The 24722-nt window shown below is 40.6% G+C and overlaps 1 protein-coding gene across 1 annotated transcript in view; it reads left to right on the top strand.

Moving 5' to 3' along the window:
• Positions 1-24722, top strand: part of chm (CHM Rab escort protein) — a 128776-nt gene that overhangs the window by 25024 nt on the left and 79030 nt on the right. Inside the window, exons 3-6 of the mRNA XM_080187708.1 lie at positions 6291-6363; positions 15355-15476; positions 17030-17480; positions 18370-18486. Of these exons, the coding sequence (XP_080043834.1) occupies positions 6291-6363; positions 15355-15476; positions 17030-17480; positions 18370-18486 (763 nt within the window). The remainder of the gene's footprint in view (positions 1-6290; positions 6364-15354; positions 15477-17029; positions 17481-18369; positions 18487-24722) is intronic.

Raw genomic sequence — 24722 nt, 5'->3', positions numbered from 1 at the left:
TTCAGAATGTGGGAGGAAACTAGAACACCTGGAGGAAACCCACACAGACATTGGGAGAATTTGCAAACTCCACACAGACAGTGACCTAAGCTGGGAATTGAACCTGGGTCCCTGGCATTGTGAAGCAGCAGTGCTAACCATTGTGCTACTCTGCTGCGCTATATATATGTATAAGAGGACACCACCGTCTGGAAGTCCCCCTTCAAGCTACTCACCATGCTGACTCGGAAATATATTGCTGTTCCTCCACTGTAGCTGGGTAAAGATTCTGGAACTTCCTGACAGCACTGCGGGTGCACCTGGACCACATGCACTGTAGCACTCATGATGGCAGCTCACCACCACCTTCTCAAGTGCCACAAGGAATGGGCAATAAATGTTGGCTGAACCAATGAAGTCCACATTCCATGAATGAATGTTTAAAAAGGTGTTGGAGCTTTTTAAAAACATTGTGTATCAAGCCTTTTCAAACAGTTTATTTCCAATATTTCCAAATCTGGTATTTTGAATGACTGGAAATAGAACTAAAATAATAGTACACAAAAGCATATTCTATGACTGCCTTGTCTCTAAAACTTAGATGCAGGCTGTGAGTTGTGAACCTGCTTCACAATCTTAAAGCAATTATTTAACCAAAATAACCATTTCAAGTGGGATCTGTATGTGCTGTTTGATTCCTATTCCCTCATAGGTTGATCTGAATGGCATTGGTGGGAGCAGTCAGATTTTTTTGTTCCAGCCCATCTTTCAAAAAACAGGTGCCGGGTATGGGCAGCACTGATGAGAAAATCTAAATTAATCCTATTCATTTTTCTAAATTGCTCATACAGATATGAGAAATAGTAGCAACATAATATATAAAAGTCTGTAAGAAACAGCAGAATAAAGATAAGATTGAAGAGCTACATTGCAGAACTACTGATCAGGTGTCCTTTATCTGTCATTAGTAATTTTAAGTGTAGGGCTGGATTTTGCCCTCAGCAGCAAGCAAACAGACAACTTAGTTTGTTATGCTGGTCATTGTGCGCAGACTTTCTGAGATTTTACCCTGAACTTGCTTAATTTGAGAGCCATTTTGGCATGATGCCCTCTACAGGGGCTCTGGGACCTACGTGATCAGTGCAAACAACTGTGTATCTCTTTAATCAATCAGATTAAAGATATGTTAATAAGCAGCGCAGAATCTATATTAGGAAGTGTCCGAATAAATAATTCAATGGCAAATTAGGTGCAGAATGTGAACTAAAGAGGGGAAGGTTGTATACAGAGTGAAGAGAAAGCAAAAAAAAACTAAAATAGAATATAAATTTGAAGGAATGAGGATGTGAAAGTTAATTATCATTCTAGACAGTTCAGCAGTAATTAAGATTCCCTGCATTAAAAATTGAGTTAAATTAGAATGGTTGAGACCAAACTTATTTTCGTAGTGATTTGTAGTTACAAAAGTATAGCAGCTCCATTTTAATGCTAAGTTTCTTAGCAAGATACCAGTGTATATTGCAGCTTCTGAGGTGGCAGGGGTACTGTGACAGCAACTTTCTCTTTATGTTTAATTCCATATCTGAGGTCACAGGAAGTTGAAATCTGATTTATCTGTCAAAATTGAGGAGCTCTTGACCATTATTTTATTGTACATTGCAAGGTACTCAAATGGCTGACCTAATTCAATTGCTGTTGTCATGGATCTGCCTAGTAATAACAGTAACAAGAATTTGACTAGGCATGATACGATGCAATCTGCTCAGCAACAGGTAGAAATCTGCTTTCTGACAGTACCCAGCATTCACAAGATGTGACTTTACCAGTTCCGAGATTAGCAGGCATCTAGACAGAACTAGGTGCAAATCCCTTTTAGTAGGAAATTGCTTACCTAGATGATTTGGATCAGTGGAGGAATACGTGCTAACTTTTACATTCATGCAATTTGATGGATGCAGACAGTGGAATACACAATCAAGAGTCAAAGACCAAAAATGGTATAATTGCCAGCTCCTTCAGAAGCAGACAGCCTAGTTTTGTATCTAGCAACGGAGAGACCAGTTTGCGTCTAACAACTAAAAGGCAAATTTACATCTAATAGTCTGAGAAGCCAGTCCACAACTCTCAGCCAGGAGGCTAGACCCACATCGATGTTTTAGAGACAAGGCAGTGCAGAAACCTTTGTGAAAGCAGTTTAAATATTTTTGCTGGACCAGGAAAAGATGTTTCCCTGACCTGATCATCAGCCTTGTATTGTGTGATAACTATTAACTGGATTTAACTTATAAATTTATTTAATTTGGATGGCATTTGGGAAGGGGGAAATCTTAAGGAGTTCCGTAACCATAGATGTATTTTGGAATAAGGGGTAATTTCTACATCAACTGTGTGCTTAGTGATTCATACACTACAAATACCCTAAAAAAATTAAGTGTATTTGACTTTAATTTAATAAATAGATTTTAACAATTACTATATAAACGACTGGACTGGTTATTCTCGCTGGGGTTTCACGTGACAGCTCTCACCATTCCAAAAACAAAATACACCATTACAAGGTGGTGTTTCAAGTTAGTACACCCTCCCAGATTATGAGATTTGTGACACTACTTACTGATCTTGGGAAAGATTTAAACCTTGGTGGTTTAGAAAAGTTGACAAATGTCTCTGCCTGTAGCAGGAAATGATTCAGTTTAGGGAAGAGCACTGTTTTACCTGAATGGTCAACGTTGTTGGAAACTTTTGGAAGAAAGTGTCAACTCTTCTGCTTCTTGAAGCTGGTAGTGATAGTGTAATTGGATCATAAGTAATTGATTGCACTTGTAAACTGGCCCTTTCCAACCTCTTGTGCACTCATTAAAGAAAGGGGGGACACCAGAAGGAAATTGTGCGCAAACAGACTGGGAGGGGTGAATAATGATGTGGATGTGCCGGCGTTGGACTGGGGTAAACACAGTAAAAAGTCTGACAACACCTGGTTTTAGTCCAACCGATTTATTTGATTGTAAACGCACAAACTTTCGGGTTATCTCTAAACTGTAATCTCTAAACTGTCTGTGCTTTATATGCTCTGTCTGAGGCCAGAACACTCCATTCACCTGACAAAGGGACTAACCCGAAAGCTTGTGCGTTTACTATCAAATAAATCGGTTGGACTAAAACCAGGTGTTGTCAGACTTTTTACAGGGGTGAATAACTCAGAAATGAATATCAGACAGGTGCCCTAAGATAGGTTTGGAGTGCATGCATATAAATGTATGCAATATGATAAATAACGTGTGAGCACATAAACATGGGTTTATGATACAGTGACAATAACAGGACCTGGATGAAAGAATTTTGAGCTTAGTATTCCTGTTTGGGTATTCAGGAAAACTGAGGAAGGGAAAAAGGAAGGGATTGGCAGTTTTGATCAAATAAAACTAATAACTTTGGAGAGGGACCAAACACACTTATGGAAATTTGGGTCGAATCAGAAAAAAAGAGCTGAAATGGCAGTGGGTGAACATTATAGGCTGTTGCATATTTGGAAAAGGGTGGAGAGACGAGCTGCAAATTATACAGATAGGTGGAGAGTGGTAACACAATGTACCTCAGTTTTAAGTAATAAATGAAGAGACAGAGTATTGAAAATAGAAATGCTAAACTGGGGAAGAGCCAATATAGTGACTTAAGAAAGGATGTTGCAGAGGTTGACTGGAGCAGGCAATTTCAGATTAAAGCAGTAACTGAGAACAGCAATTTTAGATATAAACCTGACCTTTCTGGAGGGAAAAGGTAGAACATCAAAAGCTAATGCACTTTGTATGACAAAGGAAGTAAAAAAAACAGAAAAAAGCTTTATGGCAAATGTCAGGCGGAACATTCTAGCTTAACAAGCAAAATTATGGGCTGTACTGGAGAAGATAATATGGGAGACGAAAAGAGTTTGAGATTTGTTTGTAACACTAAGTGACTGGTAAAACGTTTTATAGACATTGTGTTGGCAGTTAGCTGGGAAAAAGCTGAGCTTTTATATGGAGCCAAAGGAAAATGTTCATGTAGAGGCAGGGCCATGGCTAAAGTATAAATAAGTTCTTACCATTTGCCTCCTTTGAGAAGATTGATGCAGTGGTGACTGCTCGCTCTCTGATTAAACCATGCTTTTCCATTGGAAGTTTTGATCCTGACAGGGTTTTGAATAACTTCCCCACGTTACTCTGTCTTCAATTTTCTGGTTTATTCGCCTCCCCTTTCTTGGATAGTGGCATACCATTAGCAGCCTTCCAGTACTACTCATGTAGGCAACGAAGAATGAAAGACTGTAACAAATGCCTCTACTATTTCTGTTCTATCTTCAGCATCTTCAGCCCAATTTGACAGGTTGACTTACCAATTTGCGGTAAGGCTAATCTTTTTAGGCTGTCTTATCCATTTATTGCTATCCGCTTTAACTCTTTTTTAGTGCAGCGCCTCTTCAAATCTGCATTAACGTGATAGCCTGGATAATGCCTGAACACTCAGTTTATACTTAGATGCAAGAAGGCTACTGCTGAGCCAAGACCAATATCAAAATATAGCATGCATTTAAATTGTTTTAAAATGTCTGTGAATAAGCATCTATATTCATGGTGTGCTAATGTTGAATTGTGGCTTGATGCTGATTGTGTCAATGTTTTAAAATTTATTTAATATAATGTGGGCATTGCTGTCTAGGCCTATATTTTTGCCCATCCCTAATTCCCCAAGAGAAGGTGATGGTGAGCTGCTTCCTTGAACTGCAGGTCATGTGGAGTAGCTGCACCCACAGTGCTCTTAGGAAGGAGATTTTCCAGAATTTTGATCCATGTACAATTCACCTTTCCAATTTACCAACTGAGAAACACAAAGCTGTTGATTTGGGGGTAGAAAAAATGAATTTCCATTTTTTTCTTGACTTTATTTCCCTTTTAAGTCATTTATGTTAACTTAGGATCATACTTCCATTTGTGTACGCAACTTGCTTTTGTTTTTGTTTTCGATCCTGCTTTTTGGGAGGACCGTCCTGAAATATCTTAGATTTTCCTTCAAAAATCATGCTGATATTCCAAGTTAATGATGTAGCTGGAAATGCACTGATCTTGTACGAACAATTGGCATATTCCTGTCAAATTTTTCTGTCTGCTATATTAAAAGTTAGTTGTTTTAAATAAGTTAACATAATGTAATGTTAATATGATTACCTTAGCAGTTACTGTTTATGAAATTACCTAATATAATTTACAGCCAATTTCTTGTATCTTTAAAAATGTAGTCTGAAAGAACTTATAAGCATTAGGGTTAAAGTAATAGACAGAAGTTAAATGCTTAATTTGATACATAATATATTTAATTAAGTAATTGCATTTACAAGGATTTTACTGAAGGTGAAGGGGTGACATCTCGTAGAATAATTCTTTCCATACAGAAAATTAGATCTATCATGGTGTATCTTCATTGTAACTCTTCCCAGGGACTTTCAACAATATGTACATATTATTAAAAGTAGAATATTTCACACAGCTTTTATGTTTATTGTTTTGTTTCATACAACTTTTTCACACCATTGTACTGCTGCCTGTTTGTTTGGTTAAGAGGGATCACTTGGCTAATGTGCAGAGAGTTTTAAATCCCAAAAATGGGTAGAAGTAGGTAAAATGTGGGAGTGTAAATTAGTATTAACAATCGGAATCACAACCTGAATCATCTGCTTCTGGGTTTTGAGGGGCAGGCTCAGGCAACCCACACGTGGGAAGCAGAATATTAGAATGGGACTACCAGCATTAGTTTTATTGGCTGTTTCAAGTTTCAACTAGCCAGCTGGATTTTCCAGCCTTTAGAAACCAGCCAATGGGGCTGTTGGATCAGGAAGTAAAAGTTTTTCCACTTGCAAAGCTCTCGCGATCAGATATCACTACTCGATCACCAGCAAGATATTGGTTATTACCATAAACCTTTGCTGGCTAAATTAGTTCAAAACTGGCAGAGTTGCTTGAAGCAAGCAAGCAAGCCTTCTTGTCACTTTTGACAGTGACAAAAACTACAGTCAAACTAGCAAGCCATGTCAAGATGTTTCGTGACCTAACAGAAGGAATAATGCAGCTTGTATTTAAAAATTCTGATCTAAGAAAAACACTGTCAAAGAATTAAAAGCAAATTAGCGGATGTTGAAATCTGAAACAAAACAGAAAATGCTGTTCTCTCTCCACACGTGCTGTCAGACCTGCTGAGACTTTCCATCATTTTCTGTGTTTGTAACTTCAAAGAATTGTTCTGAACTTTGTTGTGTTAATCGACTTTTTGATCCCACACAGGAGGAATTATTATGGAGGTAACTGGGCCAGTTTTAGCTTTTCTGGACTGCTTTCTTGGATTGAAGAATGCAGAGTAAGTCATGTTTTATTTAATAGATTGCATGAAAATATTTAGAGTATGTAATTCCATATAGTTCTTGAAATTTCAGAAGTTATGTGAACAAGAATATGCATTCTGCCTATTAGCATGTCTGTGTATAGCATTTCCTACAAAGTTTAAAAGAAAAGGTTATCCATTTAACCCAGAAAAATCATTTTCGGTTTTGGTCAAAAGTGCACACGCTGGTGGTATGGGTCACTGAAGTGCATTGAGGTGAAACCTGATTATTGTGAATCTTGAATTTAATGTTGGCAAGTGCGAGGTGGTCCACTTTGGTAGGAAGGACTATTACTTACGTGGCGAAAAACTGCAGCAGGCGACGGTGCAGAGGGACCTCAGGGTCCTTGTGCATGAGTTGCAAAAACCCAGCCTGCAGGTGCAGCAGGTGGTTAGGAAGGCTAATGGGATGCTGGCCTTCATAGCGAAGGGGATTGAATATAAAAGTAGGGAGGTCTTGCTGCTGCTGTATAGGGCATTGGTGAGGCTGCAGCTGGAGTACTGTGTGCAGTTTTGGCCACCGCACTTACGCAAGGATATTTTAGCCTTGGAGGGAGTGCAGAGGAGGTTTACTAGGCTGATACCGGAGTTGAGGGGGTTGAGCTATGAGGAGAGGCTGAATAAACTAGGCTTGTACTCGTTAGAGTTTAGAATAATGAGGGGAGATCTCATTGAGACATATAAGATGATGAATGGGATGGATAGGATAGAGGTGGAGAGACTCCTTCTGCTCAGAAAGGACAGTAGGACTAGGGGGCACAGCCTCAAGATAAAGGGGGGGTGGTTTAGAACGGAGTTGAGGAGGAACTTCTTCACTCAAAGGGTGGTGAATCTCTGGAATTCTCTGCCCGTTGAAGTGGTGAAGGCTGCCTCGCTAAATATTTTTAAGAAGCGGGTTGATGTGTTTTTGATAAGCGAGGGGATTAAGGGTTATGGGGAGAGGGCGGGAATGTGGAACTGAGCCACGACAGATCAGCCATGATCTTATTGAATGGCGGGGCAGGCTCAAAGGGCAAGATGGCCTACTCCTGCTCCTATTTCTTATGTTCTCATTTTCAAGGCTCAAAATTTGTAGAGAAGTTATATTTTTCCACATTTGTACTCAACTACATTTCTTCCTATCCTCTCTTCAGAATACACTTTAATCCTAGGTTAGCCATAAAATGAATCCAATCTCAAAAGTGTCTTAAGTTAATAGACCAACAAGCTGTCTGTGAAATCATAGGGTGTGGTTCTGCTCTCTTGATCAGAAACTCGGTGAGTGAGCTTCTGAAATATGTGTAACATTTCCAAGTCTGTCACTTTTCCTTTCGTCAGGGAATGAAGCATGATTCATTGTACAGGAAGACACACTACGATTGTACTTTTGGGTTTGAATGCAGTTCAAGTTGATGAGTGTCTTAAAATTTTCACGTACGTTTTGTTCAAAGTTTTCCCCCTTCCTCCACCATCTTAAAAAGAGAGGAGGAAAATGTAGCATCTGGGGATATTTATTTGTTTGGGAAATAAGCTATATGACCAGGGCCACCATATATTTCCCATCCATAATTGCTAATAAAAGGGTGGGCCTGAGCTGGCGTCTTGAACTACTGCAGGCTGTGGCATAAGAGCATAAAAAATGTAAGGAATAGGAGCAGGGGAAGACCATACCACTCATCATTGAAACTGAGAAAATAGGGTCAAATGTACGTCATTCAGCCTTTCGAGCCTGCTCTACCATTCAGTATGATCATAGCTGAATCCCCTATCTCAACACCATACTTTCATTGTCACTCCAAGGCCAGAGAACTATGTTTCTTCTCATCACAGTCCTAAATGGCTTTCTCATATCCTGAGAGTGTGATCCCTGGTTCTAGACTCCGAAGATTGTGGAAAGCTTATGATGCCATTCACTACGGTGTGGCTGATCTTTGGACTTCAACTCTATTTTCCCACCTACTCCCCTTATCACGTGATCCCCTGAGACACCAAAATCCTGTCCATCTCCACCTTAAATATATTTAATAATGGCACACCCACAGCCCTCTGGGAGAAAATTCCAAAAAAATCACAACCCATTTTTTTCCTTCATTTCCATTCTAAATCAATGACCCCTTATCCTGAAATTGTGCCCCCTTGTTCTCGATTCAGCAACAACCTCTCAGCTTCTACCCTTTCAAACCTCTTCATAATCTTGAATATTTCAATGAAATCTTCTTTAAAATTCATTTCTGGGATACGGATGTCACTGGTATTTTTTGACCATCCTTAGTTGCCCGTCTGCAGAAAGTGGTGGTAAGCTGCTGCCTTTAACCATTGCAGTGTCTGAGATGCAGGTTCACCCACAGTGCTGTTAGGAAGGAAAGTCTAGGATTTTGACACACAGTGAAGGAACAAGGATATATTTCCAAGTCAGAATGGTTGAGTGTTGTTGGAGTTAAATTCATCTAGGCAAGTGGAGAGTCTTTCATTATAGCCATGCATTGTAGATGGGTGTTGGGCCATGGGGAATCAGGAAGTGACTTACTCTCCACAGTATTCCTAGCCTTTGACCTGCTCTAGTGGCCACAGTGATTATCTGGTTAGTCCAGTTCAGTTTCTGGTCAATGGTAACTTCCAGGATGTCGATAATCACCTCTCATTCGTGTAAACTCCAGAGAATATCAATCCAATTTAGCCTCTTGGAAGACAACCCCATCATCTCAGGGACTAAGTGAACCATGGCCTCCAATAAAGGGGGAAGAAACCTCCCCAGTTGCTAGTCAGCCCGGGACCCTCGGAGTGCTGCCCCTCCAGCCCTCCACGAAAGCCCCCAACCACCTCCATCAGGAGCACCCCCAGGCCCTGTCCAGTGGGCAGTGCCAAGGTACCCCTTGGACAATGCCAGGGGGCACCATCACCCCCCCCTTCACTCTGGCAGGTTCTCCTGCTAGTTCCCCGAAAGTAAGGAGTTACTCTAAACCCCACCAGAGTGAAATACTCCTAGTGGGGTGGGAGATGCCATCAGGCCTGGCAAATTTCATGCCGGATCCGATAACGACATTTAAAATACATTTAAAACAGAATAAAATCACTTGTTTCTCTTCCTGCAAGTTTCCAGTGGGGTCCCAACTGCGCCTGTTCTCTGGCTCTGGGAGACGTGCGTGCACTGGGAGTACATGCGCAAATCCCGTGAAATGGCATGTGCTCACCTTTGTCATTTTATCTCTCTCATGCACATGTACATGCACAAATTTCTCTTCCCTCTCCCTCTCACATACTCATTCATCTCCCTTTCTGTTACACGCGCGCGCGCACACACACACACACACACACACACACACACACACACACACACGTACGTACGTATCTCTCTTGTACACACTCTTCTCTTTTTCTCCCATGCTTGCACCCTTACATAAATGCACAGCCTCTCCTCTCACTCTCACATACTGGTTGCCCCCATTCTCCCATCCCAAACCTTACCTTGTTCTCCTCATTGCTGTTTTCTCTTCTGCTCCGAAGTCCACTTGCCCCCTCACTTCCACCCCACGGTTCACTGTCTCCCTTGTTCTATGGTTGCACCCCCTCCCATTCCATCACCTGCTTTTCCCCTGACTCCATCACCTGCTGTTTTCACACTTAGTACAAGTGAATCTAACAGCAACCAATGCGGTGAACACCCAGTCTTTGATTTATCATCCATATAGTATTTTTAAAATGATATACATTAGCTGGCTACAGGAGAACACCTGGATGTATCGAATGGAACCCCAGAGTTCCGCTGAACATAGTTTGGCTGTAATGGGTTTTACTCCTGTTTACTTCAAGCTTTCCTTCACTGGTCAATATACATCTTGAGATTCGTATATCTCCATGTGCTATAAGGTTGGCCTTATCAGCAACCTAATAAATCAGGCCCTAGCTATTTACAAGCTTTGCAAGAAATCATGTGTATCAAAGCTCTCCTTTTGAGACAGTTCCCGTACTGATTGGATCATTGTTGTATATCGTATAAACTAGCAGATAGGCCAGAGGCTGCCACTTTGACACCTGAAGTTACTCTGTAAAGGTAAAGTTTCTCAAAAATTTGGACAACGGATTGCCTACTATGCAGTGACTACACGAGTCACTGGCAGAATGCTGCTGACAGCCTGGAAAGACAGTCTGCCTGCTGCACAACTATGCAGTGTCATGCCTGAATTTCAGTGCTGCCATGGTGCCACATACCATAGGCAGTATGTCACAGTGATTGACTGATTGAGTTGGCACGTTTCTAAAGTTGTTGGTATTAAGTAGAGTATAGACTGTACTCAATTACCCCATAGTTACAAAACATCTATTAGATGTGATTCTGCAAATGGGTAGTACTTGTTTATCAATCCAGAATGTGCTAATAGCTGTGCTCATCACTAATTTAAGATGGTCAGTTGAGCTCATTTACGCTCTCTGGAAATGACATATATTCATATGCGGGAACCCAGCTTCTGAAAATGAAAGGAGTATGTTCAAACCATGCACCTTTTTGAATTATCAGGGAGCTCTGACCTCATGAACTCCTCCTGTGAATCCCTTTTGATTCCAATACACAACCTGTCATGCTACTTGGTAGTATTTGCTCCTCATAGCTTTCTTGTTTGACATTAGCACATTGAAGGTAAACATCACTTATTTTTTTTCAGGCTCGTTGCTGAGTTCAGATCTGTAGTGTTTGTGGATACTATAGTATTGTGCATTCTAAACATTAGTACAGATTGCTCAAACTAAGTACGTTATTAATTCTTCAAACTTCCAAGTTAGTTGATAAAACAACATTTCTTCATTTACAGAACTTTTCCTAATTATTTTTACGCCTCACCCTTAGTCACAGAAACCACGATCATACCACCTTTATTTTTGTAATTAACTTTCAAATCCCTGCTCACTGGCCTCCTCTATTCGACAGCTGACAAAGTTCTGTTCATGCAAAACACTAAATCCGTGTCCATTTTAGTAAGGCCTTCGACAAAGTCCCTCATGGTAGGCTCATCCAGAACATTAAGATGCATGGGATCCACTGTGACTTGGCTGCTTGGATTCAGAATGAGCTGGCCTATAGAAGTCAGAGTAGTGGTGGAAGAATATTTTTCTGGCTGGAGACCTGTGACTACTGTTGTTCCACAGGGATCCGTACAAGGACCTCTGCTGTTTGTGATGTATATAAATGACTTGGATGAAAACATAGATGGGTGGGTTGGTAAGTTTGCAGATGACAGAGATAGCTGGCTCGTGTGGATAGTGTAAAAGGAATATAGACCAGCTGCAAATATGGGCAGAGAAGTACAGATGGAGTTTAACACAGGTTAGTATGAGGTACTGCACTTTGGGAGATCAAATGTTAAGGGTAAGTATATAGTTAATGGCAAGACCTTGAAGAGCATTGATGTCAGAGGGATCTTGGGGTTCAAGTCTGTAGCTCCCTGAAAGTAGCCACACAGGTTGGTAAAGAAGGCAAATGGCATGCTTACCTATATTAGCCAGGGCACTGAGTACAAGAGTCAGGACGTCATGTTGCAGCTTTATAAAACTTTGGAATATTGTTTCAATTCTGATCGCCACATTCCAGGGAGGATCTGGAGACTTTGGAGAGGGTGCAGAACAGGTTTACCAGGATACTGCCTGGATTTGAGGGTATGAGCTGTAAGGAAACGCTGGACAAACCAGGGTTGTTTTCTTTGGAACAACGGAGGCTGAGGGGATATCTGATAAACGTTTATTGCAATACGAGAGGCATAGATAGGGTTGTCAGAATCTTTTTCCCAAAGTTGAAAGAATCGTTTTCCTAGAGTTGAAATGTCTAATACTAGGCGGCATGCACTTAAGATGAGGGGGGAAAGGAAAAGTTCAAAGGAGATGTGAAGGGCAATGGTTTTACAATGTGTGGTGGGTGTCTGCAGTGTGCTGCCAGGGGTGATCGTGCATGCAGATATAATAGAGGCATTTCAGAGTCTTTTAGGTTAGCGCATAAATATGCAAGGAATTGAGGGATATGGATCAAGGGCAGGCAGAAGGAATTAGTTTAATTTGGCATCATGTTCTGCACAACATCATGGGCCGAAGGGCCTGTTCCTCGGCTGTACTGTTCTATGTTATTGTATGTACTTTCTCTACTAAGGAAATTTGGTATATCCACTACAACTCTCTCCAACTTTTATAAATGCACCATAGGAAGCAATTTTTCTCGTCGTATCACAGCTTGATTTGACTCTTGTTCTATCCAAGACCGCAAGAAACTACAAAGGGTCGTGAACGAAGCCCAGTCCATCATTCAAACCAGCCTCCCACCCATTGACACTGTCTACACTTCCCATTACCTTGGAAAAGCAGCCAGCATATTTAAGGACCCCACACACCCCAGACATTCTTTCTTTCACCTTCTGTTGGGAAAAAGATACAAAAGTCTGAGAACATGTACCAACCGACTCAAGATAGCTTCTTCCTTACTGCCATCAGATTCTTAAATGGACCTAACTTGCATTAAGTTGACCTTTCTCTATGCTGTAGATATGACTAACACTACGTTCTGCACTCTCGCCTTTTCATCTCAATAAATGCTGTGCTCTGTCTGTATAATGTGCAATAAACAATACTTTTCATTGTGTACTAATACATGTGACAATAAATCAAATTAAAAACTAGATTCTTCACCTTTTCCACCATTTCCAGATTTCATATATTTAATGTCCCTCAGACAGCTATTGATTTAAAGTTCTTTGTTTTTTGATCCTCTCTTATCTTATCCAACTCTACTTCAGTGGTGGTTTTAATCTGTATATTTCAGCAAGCATTTGCTGCTCCAGTTTAGGTTTGCTGCTTGTGCCCTGCTTTGTCTACTGATCATTTTAAATCTTTCAAAACAGTGGTAAAGGGCGATTGATGGAAATAAATACTTGTTAGTAGCATTGCTGCTACTAACAAGTTGCTTGACTGATCCTTCAATTACTGGTACCACTGCCATTTGAAACTCTCCTAAAACTTTACTTCTCACTTTCACTAAAAGTAAAGTTTTAGGAGAGTTTCAAATGGCAGTGGTACCAGTAATTGAAGGATCAGTCAAGCAACTTGTTAGTAGCAGCAATGCTACTAACAAGTATTTATTTCCATCAATTGCCCTTTACCACTGTTTTGAAAGATTTAAAATGATCAGTCGACAAAGCAGAGCACAAGCAGCAAACGTAAACTGGAGCAGCAAACCCTATCCCTCTGACAGTCTCGATTAAAAATGTATCTCTTCAGTTATGCTTCCGGCTCTTCTCTCTCTGAGGTATCCTCCATGCAAAATTAATTTTGGCCAATGTTGACCCTATTGCAACCACATCTCTGTTTACGGTACTGAAGTGTCAGTTGTCTCTTGTACACCGAGACTGAATTGGTAGTCTTGCGCAGAACTTGTAAGGATGGCCATGAGAAATGGGATCTGTTCATATTGAAGTAACTAGTTTTGGGACAGATTAGAATTTTATTTTGTATTTGGTTTCTTTCTTACCCTGCAAATGCCTGATGCTGGCTCATACAACATTAATCTGTTAGCCAATTCTTTCATGTTTTGCCCAAGTAGAGAGAATATGGGAAAAGTGATTTGCAAAAGTGGGTTTAAAAACTTGAACTGATTGTACTTTAGCTGCAGGGCAACTATCAGATCCATTATTATGTTTTTTCTCCCTTACTGTCTTTCTACAAAAATACACCATGCTGACAGTGGTCAAACTTGCGCAAATGCCTGCATTCTGCCATTTCTGTGACTTTCTGTTGGTGCAGAAAATAGAATTTTAATCTGATAAGTGGCTTGCCATGTAATGCCTCATCACACATCAGTTGTGCAATACTCAGGCTATGAAACTGCTGTATTTCTGACTGGGGATGTGAAAAGAATGCGTTATAATCCCCTGTGCACTTGCAATATAATGAGCTTAGAAGTAAAATCTTGATATGTGCCGGTGTGACATGTATGCTAGATTATGTAACCTATCCAAATGGCTCTTTTGGCCGTCAGTTTTTTCTGCTCTGCTTGCATTCCAGTGATGCACTCTCAGATGTTATGCTGCATTGCAGGTGCCATTTAAATGCACATTTTTGAATTCTGTTAGTGTTATTCAGTACTCAGAAAATGACTGTTTGAGTCCTGTGAAGCAGAAATTAGTAAGTGAAAAGTTATTTCAAGATGAGCAAATCTGACTACGTGAAAAATACATTTAAAATTCTTAAAATTTGTTTATATTTAGAGTAATAACAATTATTTTGGAAATCATTGGGTCCCTTGCTTAACAAATAGGCAAGTGGGGTTAATTTTAGTTTCTGGTACTGACGGTTTGAAGGAATGACCTCCAGATGATGATGCATTTGCACAACAATGATGGCAATGTGCCCAAAACAAAAAAAAATTGCTGATATTTTTAGCATTAATGCTTCCTTTTGTTCATGACTAAACGTGTGTACATATATCCTCTGGCCTTTTTGTTATTCATATTAAAATATAAATTTCCTTTCACTAAAGTGTTGGATGTACTCTCTGCATGCCTTTGATATTTTCCAGTGAGAATTCATGCGAATATATGGAGGAAAAATGTTAACATTTTCTGTGAAAAGGTTGGCTTTTTGCATCTCTTTTTAAAAAAAAAGAAACTTAAAACCTTGGCTTTATCTAATTAAAAATTAGCTTGAAAATGTACTGCTAATCAGTAAATTTTCATTCCTCAATTTTAAATTATGGCATGGAAGTAATGTACAATTGAATGTTATGGAGTGATTTAGATTGGTTTTTGATTGGAAAAGCTTAACTTTTAATCAATAAAAAAAATTAGTTAATGAATATATTACCAGTGAACCACATCAGATAGTAGTGAAAGCCACCAAATGTAGGCATTTAAAATGAGATGACTTTATTGCTATGCATTAGAAGTACCCTGGCTACTGTAGTTGCTTTTCTGCCTATTCTGATTTTTGCTTCATTTAACTTTAAACCCATATCAGGGACAGACCTCAGGTAACGCAAAAGTTAACTGGAAAGACAAGATACTAGAAGGGGAAGATGTCATTCAACTTGATCAGATGGATAAATCCATTGAAAATTTGGAAACCTTCTGCTATGCAAGGTGTGTTTTTCAAAATGTAATTCCCTTTATTTCTAAGAAAAATAAGAAGAATCACAGGGTTAATGTTAAAATTCAGCCTCCACTCCAAGAATATAGATTGTCACATTTTAGTTAAAAAATGACAATAGCAAAGGAGCATTTTGTATCTAAGTGCATTGCATCATATTAAAGTGCACTTAAATTGTATAGATGTTTATGTGAAGCATTTTGATCTACACTGAGCTCAACTTATTATCTTGCCTCATAATTTTCGTAACACTGATGTGAATGTTCACACTTGTGGAATCACAGCTGTAAACATGAAGGCGCTCTTTTCTGTAATTGCTCAACATAGATGCACAATTCTCATTTCCACACTATCTCCAAATGAACTTCCTGTTCCTGTATGTTTGCAGCACAAATCTCTTATTTGGTTAGAGAGCATGCTGAGTGCTGTTCCTACTGAAATCCATGACGGCATTCCGGTTTCAACAGTTGTTAAACTAAAACCTCGAAAGTTGTTAGGGAGTTTTTAATGTTTAGCTACCTCCACTTTGGCTTTATGTTCTGTCATGAGATATTCAATTAAATTGAAGTATGATATCACTAAAAGCTTTTGGCTTGCTAATATTATTTGACTTCAAGTTTATTTGTTTTTTTTTCAGTAGAGTACTAGCTAGTTAAATTGCACAAACCTCATTAAAAGTGTCAGCAAAACTATGAATAAGCATGCTACATAGTGATACAGATGATTTTACAACACATCTTTGCGCTTCACCCCTGCATTGAAATATCAAATTATTTCTTAAACGATTCTAGAACTTTACTATTGCTAAACATCAGCTGCTCACTTAGTTGAGGAGTTTTTCCTGAGATATCTATTCAACTGAGATATCTACACAACTCTGGTGCGGCCGCACTTGGAGTACTGTGTGCAGTTCTGGTCCCTACATTACAGGAAGGATGTGGAGGCTTTGGAGAGGGTGCAGAGGAGGTTTACCAGGATGTTGCCTGGTATGCAGGGGAGGTCCTATGAGGAGAGACTGAGGGATTTGGGGTTGTTTTCACTGGAAAGAAGGCGGCTAAGAGGGGATCTTATAGAAACATATAAGATGATTAGAGGTTTAGATAGGGTGGATGGTGATAGCCTGTTTCCTCGGATGGAGAAATCTAGCACGAGGGGGCATGGCTTTAAATTAAGGGGGGGTAGTTATAGGACGGATGTCAGGGGTAGGTTCTTTACCCAGAGGGTGGTGAGGGACTGGAATGCCCTGCCTGCTGCAGTTGTAAATGCGCCTAGTTTGGGGGCGTTTAAGAGATTGGTGGATAGGTTTATGGACGAAAAGGGAGTGGTTTAGATTAGTGGGTCATTGTTTTTTTTTAAAAATAAGACTGGTCGGCGCAACATTGTGGGCCGAAGGGCCTGTTCCGCGCTGTAATGTTCTATGTTCTATGTTCTAAATTTGTCTTTTACTGATTTGATTTTGTCCTGCCATCTTAGTTATTGGAATGAAAGGTGATTAAAATTGCATTTTATGGTATTTCTGATTTGCAATGATTTTTGTGATTAACAGGACAGTTACAGAGGATGATGTTGAGATCGGGGCACTTGAAAATAAGCAAACTAATGTGAATTCTAATGCTGCTATTGGCAATGCAACACTGAGCAATCAAGATGAGAAAAATCAAATGTGTACAGTGACAAGCATTGATGAAGCAGAATCTGCTCGAGAAAATCTCAAGGATCAGGATTTCCCACCCTCAACAAAAGAGGAAATTTCTACTGAAAAAGTTCAACCAGAGGACAAACCTTGTTCCAGCAATGTCCCTCCATCCACAACCACTGAAATAAGTCTGGCCACAAAGGACACCGCTGACAATATAACTTCAGCTGGGGTGGAAACTGGCAATTTAGACCAAGCTACTGATATTTCTGCTCAAGAAGTGAAGAAAGAAGCAAAAAAAATTACATACTCTCAGATTGTAAAGGATGGCAGGAAATTTAACATTGACATGACTTCAAAGGTAACAACTGTCTTTTTGCTCAGTAAATGTTGAAAGTATTCAAATTGTTAAAATCTGAATTTATAAAATTAAAAATAGGGCTTTGTTTTGGTTGTGGATATAGAGTTCTTGTGTGTGGTTTGCTTTATTTTCCACAAATGTCCTTTTTTTTTTAACTATTTTGAGTCTCTGTGTTCAATGTGCCGGCAGAAGAAATGATGCGAACAACTAACCTGCAAAAGCATTCTTTCTCTGTTTTGCGATTTCTAATGAAACTATTCGTAATATTGTAAAAAATAGGGTCAAACAAGGGCTATTTGAAGATTTTTCAACTGTCTGTTATGAATCATAATACCAAAAAGACCTATTTTGTATTGAGAGCACAGCAAATTCATGCCTACATGCATTACTTTAATGTTACAATGTCTAACCTTTTAAATGTGATTTTCAACAGGGTTAATGTGGTTTGGGGACTTGTCTGGGTGGGTGATGGAGGATGTTTTCCATTTGTGGGAGAGACTAGAATCAGGGGTTGCAGTTTAATTTAAGATGGAGATTAGGAGATTTGTTTTCTCTCAGAAAATCGTTAATCTGTCGAATCCTGTTCGCCAGAAAGTAATAGAGATAGGGTCATTGAGTGTAAAGGCTGAGTTGGATGAATGCTTGATTGAAAAGGAAGCAGAAGGGTATAATGGGTAGACAAGAAAATTGACTTGAGGCCATGACTGTATCAGCCATCTTATCAAATGGTGAAACAAGGTTGAGAGGCCTCTGTTCAAATGTTTGTTATAATTTTACATGGTTCAAAATCACCCTAAAATTCAGTGATGTATCTGAGACCTGTTACAATGATCTAAAAATTGAGTTTCAAGTCTTGCTAAATATAACTGGGATATTTGTGTTCTTGCAGTTTTTGTATTCCCGTGGCTCCTTGGTTGATCTTCTTATCAAATCCAATGTCAGTCGGTATGCAGAATTCAAAAATATCACCAGAATACTTACTTTTCAAGGAGGAAAAGTTGAACAGGTATTCTATCATTTTTTATTTGCTTTTTGGGATTAATAGACCTTGGACAATAAAATGCAATAAAATGTTTGACCACATTGCATTTTCTATCCATTCTAAATCCAATTTAGGATACCTTCAATTGTAGCCATAACTGCCTCTATATCACCCACTTGTGGAATATGTTGCAAACATGTTAGCTGCAAATTATGAAAAAACTTCTCGAAAGTGTAGCATGAAAATAGAAACACAATTTTGCACACGTTTAATGGAAGTAAATCCAAGCTTAAAATGGTAAATTTGGAAAGGACTTTGTTTATTTTTAATAGTTGACTGCAATCTGGGCCTAATTTCACACTTCTCTAAAACATTGGAGAAATTATTAGCTTCTGGATTGTCTGTGGAAAACTTATGGATTGACGATGGAAAACTGTTGGATCGTCTCTGTGGAAAATATTTTTGATGGTTCCCTATGGATTACTGTTGTCATTAACAAATTGATGAGTTTGATAAACCTTCACAGAGTTGTTTTCCACAGGAAATGTTACATTTTGACTAAAAGAAGGGTCAATGTGACGAAAGTAGGAAAACTGTTGTCACAGAAATATATTAAATCCATGTGTGATACTTCGTTTCAATCCAAGTATGGTTTTTCCAAAAAAAGTGACCGCACGTGGTCTCAATCCCTTTACTATTAAATACTCAAGATTCCAAATCGTGGAAATAAGAGCTATATGCTCTTGATTTTTGTCCCTTATTCTGTACAATGCTCTCATCCATAATTGAACAATATAGTTTGTCTTAAAGCAAGCTCTTTCACATCGCAAGTACAAACCAAACCATTTGACACTGGAGACAAATAAGGAAAATGGTTGTGTTCTTTTATTTTGCTGGTTGACGCAAGTGTACTGTCTCAGACAGTTGATCAGGATCACATTACAGACTTCCAGTCACTGCAACCAAAACGGAAAGTGAGGTGCAGCTTTTTCTTCCCAGCGCCTTTTCACTTTCTGGCTACATTCCTGGCATGTAAATTAGCTTTTTCTTTGTTATAGAAATATTTATTCTACATTTACATGCTCCAGTTATAAATTGTGCACCAAATAAACATTTCTTGAAGTAGAACATCAGGATAAGGCCATTTTGTTGTTGAGACCTGATAATTCCTAGAGTTAGCATCATTGAATGTTATAAAAATATGCTGATTGCAAAGAAATGATAAAATTTGCACAAGAACACTAGTTCAGAGTAGTAGTAGGGTATTCAGCCCCTCGAGCCTGTTCCATCATTCAGTAAGATCATGCCTTATTTTATTGTTGCCTGAACCTCACTGTCCTGGCTACCCACCAAAACCCTTGACCCTATCTCCCCATCCCCAAATCAATCAAAAATGTATCCAACTCAGCCTTCAATAAAGTCAGTGACCCAGCCTCCACTGCTCTCTGGGGAAGAGAATTCCAAAGATTGATAACCCTCTGAAAGAAAACTTGCTCCTCATCTCAGTGTGACTCCCAATTTTTAAAGTGTTCCTTTGATTTAGAATCCCCTGTAAGGAGAAACATCCTCTCAGCATCAACCCTGCTAAGTCCCCTCAGGATCTTGAATATTTCAGTAAGACTATCTCTCATTCTTCTAAACTCCAATGGGTATAGTCTCAGAATGCTCAACCTTTCCTTATAAGATAATCGTTTCACTTCCAGGAATTGGTTAAGTCACCCTCCTCTGAACAGCTTTTTACTTATGGAGGCAAAAACGATAGAAAATGCTCCATAGGGTGGCACAATGGTCAGCACTGCTTTCTCTGAGCCAGGGACCCAGGTTTGATTCCCAGCTAGAGTCACTGTGTGGAATCTGCACATTCTCCCTGAGTCTATGTGGGTTTCCTCCAGGTGCTCCAGTTTCCTCCCACAATCAGAAAGGTGTTCTGGTTAGGTGTATTGTCCATGCTAAATTCTTCCTCAGTGTACCTGAACAGGTGCCAGAATGTGGCGACTAGGAGATTTTCGCAGTAACTTCATTGCAGTAATGTAAGCCTAATTGTGACACTAATCAATAAATATGCCATCCTATAGAATCTCCACAGTATAGAGTTCCAGGAGACTTGTCAGTCTTTGGTCTAATGTTTTTCCCAGTATCACCTTTCTATATGGAATATGCTTTTCCATTCTTCTTGTCAAAATGGACAGGTTCAAATTTTTCGTCATTAACTTAGCCTTCAAAGGGATTTAGATAAGGTATTAACTTTTGATTCACTGACCTATCTTTGTGTTGTTAGCAAATTTAGCAACCATGGGTGAAGGAACAAAATTGAAGTTATTGATATAGATTATAAATAGTTGAGGCCCCAGCACTGAGAGCTCTCCACTAGTTTTAAAATTACTCATTTATTCTGGTTCTGCTTACTGCTAGCGAGCCAATCCCTGATCTATGCTAATATGTTACCAGCTACACCATGAACCCTTACTTTGTGAAACTGCCCTTAATGGCACCATTGGAAAATCCAAATAAACCACATGTACAAATATCAAAGAACAATAACAGCCCAGGAAACAGGCCCTACGGCCCAACGAGCCTGCGCTGCCATTTTAACATTACCAGTCCTCCCTCCACCCATGACCCTTATCTATGCTTATGGCGTTCCACATTGAGGAAAAACTAATTTAGGGACAATTTATTACCTCCAGTTAGCCTAATAGCACATCTTTGGGGTGTGGGAGGAAACCAGAGCACCTGGAGAAAACCCACGCAAGCACAGGGAGAATGCGCAAACTCCCACAGACACTGGCCCAAATCCATGTGTCTGCACAGCAAACAGTGATAGTCACTGAGCTGTCGTGTTGCCCGGCATCTGGTCCAGTTTAAGTGTACACTAACGACATGAAGTACTAGGCTACTCTCGAACATCCAAGAGTAGCCCCAGTATGACCCATCGTGTGTATGCCCCTCATTGGACAACAAGGCGGACCGACTTAAAACCTGTGAATTAAAAGAGAAAAACATTAGTGTCATTCCACGTCCTTATACATTACCAGGGTCGTCCCAATGCTAATGAACCTTATTTAAAACAATCTCCTATATCCTCCCATCTCCAACCCACTCATGTGCCTGTCTAAGTAACTCTTAAACAATTCCAGCGTGCCTGCCTCCACCACCGTGCTTGGCAGAGCATTCCATACCCCCACTACCCTCTGTGTGAAAAACCTCCCTCTAATATCCGTGTTATGCCTCTCCCCGCTCACCCGAAGCCCATGGCCCTTCGTACTGTGTGTTTCTAACATAGAAAATAGCTTACCACTGCCTACTCTATCTATACCCTTCATAATCTTATACCCCTCTATTAGATCCCCCCTCAGTCGCCGTCTTTCAAGGGAAAACAGCCTCAATTCGCTCAATCTTTCCTCATAACCCAGTCTTTCCATACCAGACAACATCCTGGTGAACCTCCTCTGCACTGTCTCCAGGGTTTCCATGTCCTTCCGGTAGTAAGGCGACCAGAACTGGACTCAGTACTCCAAATGCGGCCTAACCAACGTTCTATACAACTGCAACATTAGACTCTAATGTTATACTCTATACCCCTTCCTATAAAGGCTAACATACCATAAGCTTTCTTCACAACCTTCTCCACTTGTACTGCCACCTTCAAAGACTTGTGCACTTGCACCCCCAGGTCCTGCTGCGTTTCTATACTCCTTATGGGCTTACACTTCATCATATAAGTCCCCCCTACATTATTCTGGCCAAAACGCATCACCTCACGTTTATCCGGATTAGGCTCCATTTGCCATATATCTGCCCAATATACTAGCCTATCTATATCCTGTTGTATTGCCAGACACTGCTCATCACTGCCCGCCAATCCAGCCATCTTAGTGTCACCTGCAAATTTGCTGATCACACCACTTACTCCCTCTTCCAAGTCATTTATATATACTACAAAAAGAAGAGGTCCTAGTACTGAGCCCTGCGGCACACCACTAGTGACAGACCTCCAGCTAGAAAAGGACCCTTCCACTACTACTCTCTGTCTCCTCTTAGCAAGCCAGTTCTCAACCCATCTAGATACCTGGCCTTGTATCCCATGAGCCTTTATCTTTTAAACCAACCTACCATGAGGGACTTTGTCAAACGCCTTACTGAAATCCATATAGACAACATCAATGGCTCGTCCTTCGTTGACCGTTTTTGTCACCTCCTCAAAAAGTTCTACCAGATTCGTAAGGCAAGACTTCCCCTTAATGAAGCCATGCTGTGTATCCCTAATCAGATTGCAACGCTGTAAGTGCTCATACATCCTATCCCTAAGAATCCTCTCCATCAACTTGCCTATCACTGAAGTCAAACTCACTGGCCTATAGTTACCAGGGTTATCCCTCCTACCCTTTTTAAACAACGGTACCATGTTTGCTATCCTTCAGTCCTCTGGGACCTCACCTGTGTCCAAAGAAGAGACGAAGATTTGCGTCAGAGGCCCAGCAATTTCATCTCTCGCCTCCCTAAGCAGCCTAGGATAAATGCCATTGGGACCCGGAGATTTATCAGTTTTAATGCTACCTAAAAGCCCTAACACTTCCTCCCTTGTAACGGATAGCTCCTTCAACTGGTCTACAGCTCCCTCGAAGACTGTACCAGACATCAAGCCCCTCTCCTTCGTGAATACCGACGCAAAGTATTCATTCAGGATCTCCCCCGTTCCTTCGCACTCTAAGCACAATTCCCCTTCTCTGACCCTAAGAGGACCAATTTTTCCCCTAGCCACCCTTTTGTTCCTAACATAGGAGTAAAACGCCTTTGGATTTTCCTTAATCCTACCTGCCAAAGCCATTTCATGCCCCCTTTTTGCCCTCCTAACTCCCCTTTTGAGATCCCTCCTACTCTGTCTGTACTCCTCCACTGCTGTCTCTGTTCCCAGTTGCTTAGACCTAACATACGGCTCTCATTTCTTCCTGACCAAGTCCTCAATATCTCTAGTAATCCACGGCTCTCTAATTCTACCTTTCCCATCCTTCCCCTTAACCGGCACGTGTCTTTCCTGCACCCATTTCAGTTTTCCCTTGAAAGACTCCCACATGCCTAACGTGGACTTGCCCTCCAACAGCCTATCCCAGTCTGTATCCCTAAGCTCCTGCCTAATCCGGCTGTATCTAGTCTTCCCCCAATTTAGCACCCTCCCCTTAGGGTGCTCTAGGCACCTTCCAATCCACCCCAGGGAGATTAAAATCTCCCATTACATACAACAACCCTGTTCTTCCTACACTTATCCAAAATGTCTCTACATACACCCTCTTCCACTGCCCGCGGGCTGTCGGGCAGTCTGAAATACACCCCTAGCATAGTAATCGCTCCCTTCCTATTCCTCAACTCCATCCACAGAGACTCAATTCCTAACCCCTCTATATTATCCTCCCTCTGCACCACTGTGATGTGCTCCTTAACTAACAGCGCCACTCCCCCTCCTCTTTTCGACCCTCCCCTGTTGTGCCTAAAACACTTATATCCAGGGATATTTAGCTGCCAGTCCTGCCCTTCCTTTAACCACGTCTCTGTCACTGCCACCACATCTAAATTCTTCGCAAACATTAAGGCCCTAAGTTCATCCGCTTTACCCGCCACACTCCTCGCATTAAAACAGATGCACTGAAGACCTACAGGCCCACTCGGATCCTCTTTCTCCTGGGAGATTTTCCTTTCATCTAGACTTACCCTGTCACCCAACTTGCTCCCAATCCCAGTGCCTACTGAGCTATCTGTCTCCTCCCCGCCCTCCCTTCCATATTAGTTTAAACCCTGCCAAAACACTCCAGCTAACCTCCCAGCTAAAATATTTGTGCCCTTCCCATTTAAGTGTTCCCCATCCCACTTGTACTGGTGCCTTCCCTCACAAAGACTTCCCAATGGTCTACAAAAGTAAAACCCTCTGTCCTGCACCAATCGTTCAGCCACGCTTTCAGCTGTAGGATCTCATTATTCTTAGCTCTGCCATTACTGGGCACTGGCAGCGGCCCAGAGAATGCCACCCTGGAGGTCCTGCACTTCAGCCTGGCCCCCAACTCCCTGAACTGCCTACGTATATCCCCCCTGCTCTCCTTTCCTACATCCTTCTCTCCTATGTGTATAATTACATCAGCCTGGGTCCCTTGGCCCTTCAAAATTCCCTCTAACCTCTCTGAAACATCCTTTATCCACCTTGCTTGTTACTTCCTCAGAACTCTAGTAAATTAGTAAAAGACAATTTTCTTTTCACAAAACCATCTTGC

This window comes from Carcharhinus amblyrhynchos, chromosome 4 (assembly GCF_965287045.1).
Source record: "Carcharhinus amblyrhynchos chromosome 4, sCarAmb.v2.hapA, whole genome shotgun sequence".
Classification (NCBI taxonomy): domain Eukaryota; kingdom Metazoa; phylum Chordata; class Chondrichthyes; order Carcharhiniformes; family Carcharhinidae; genus Carcharhinus; species Carcharhinus amblyrhynchos.
Note: the sequence above shows the minus strand (reverse complement) of the source record. Positions and strands in the feature narration are given on the sequence as shown.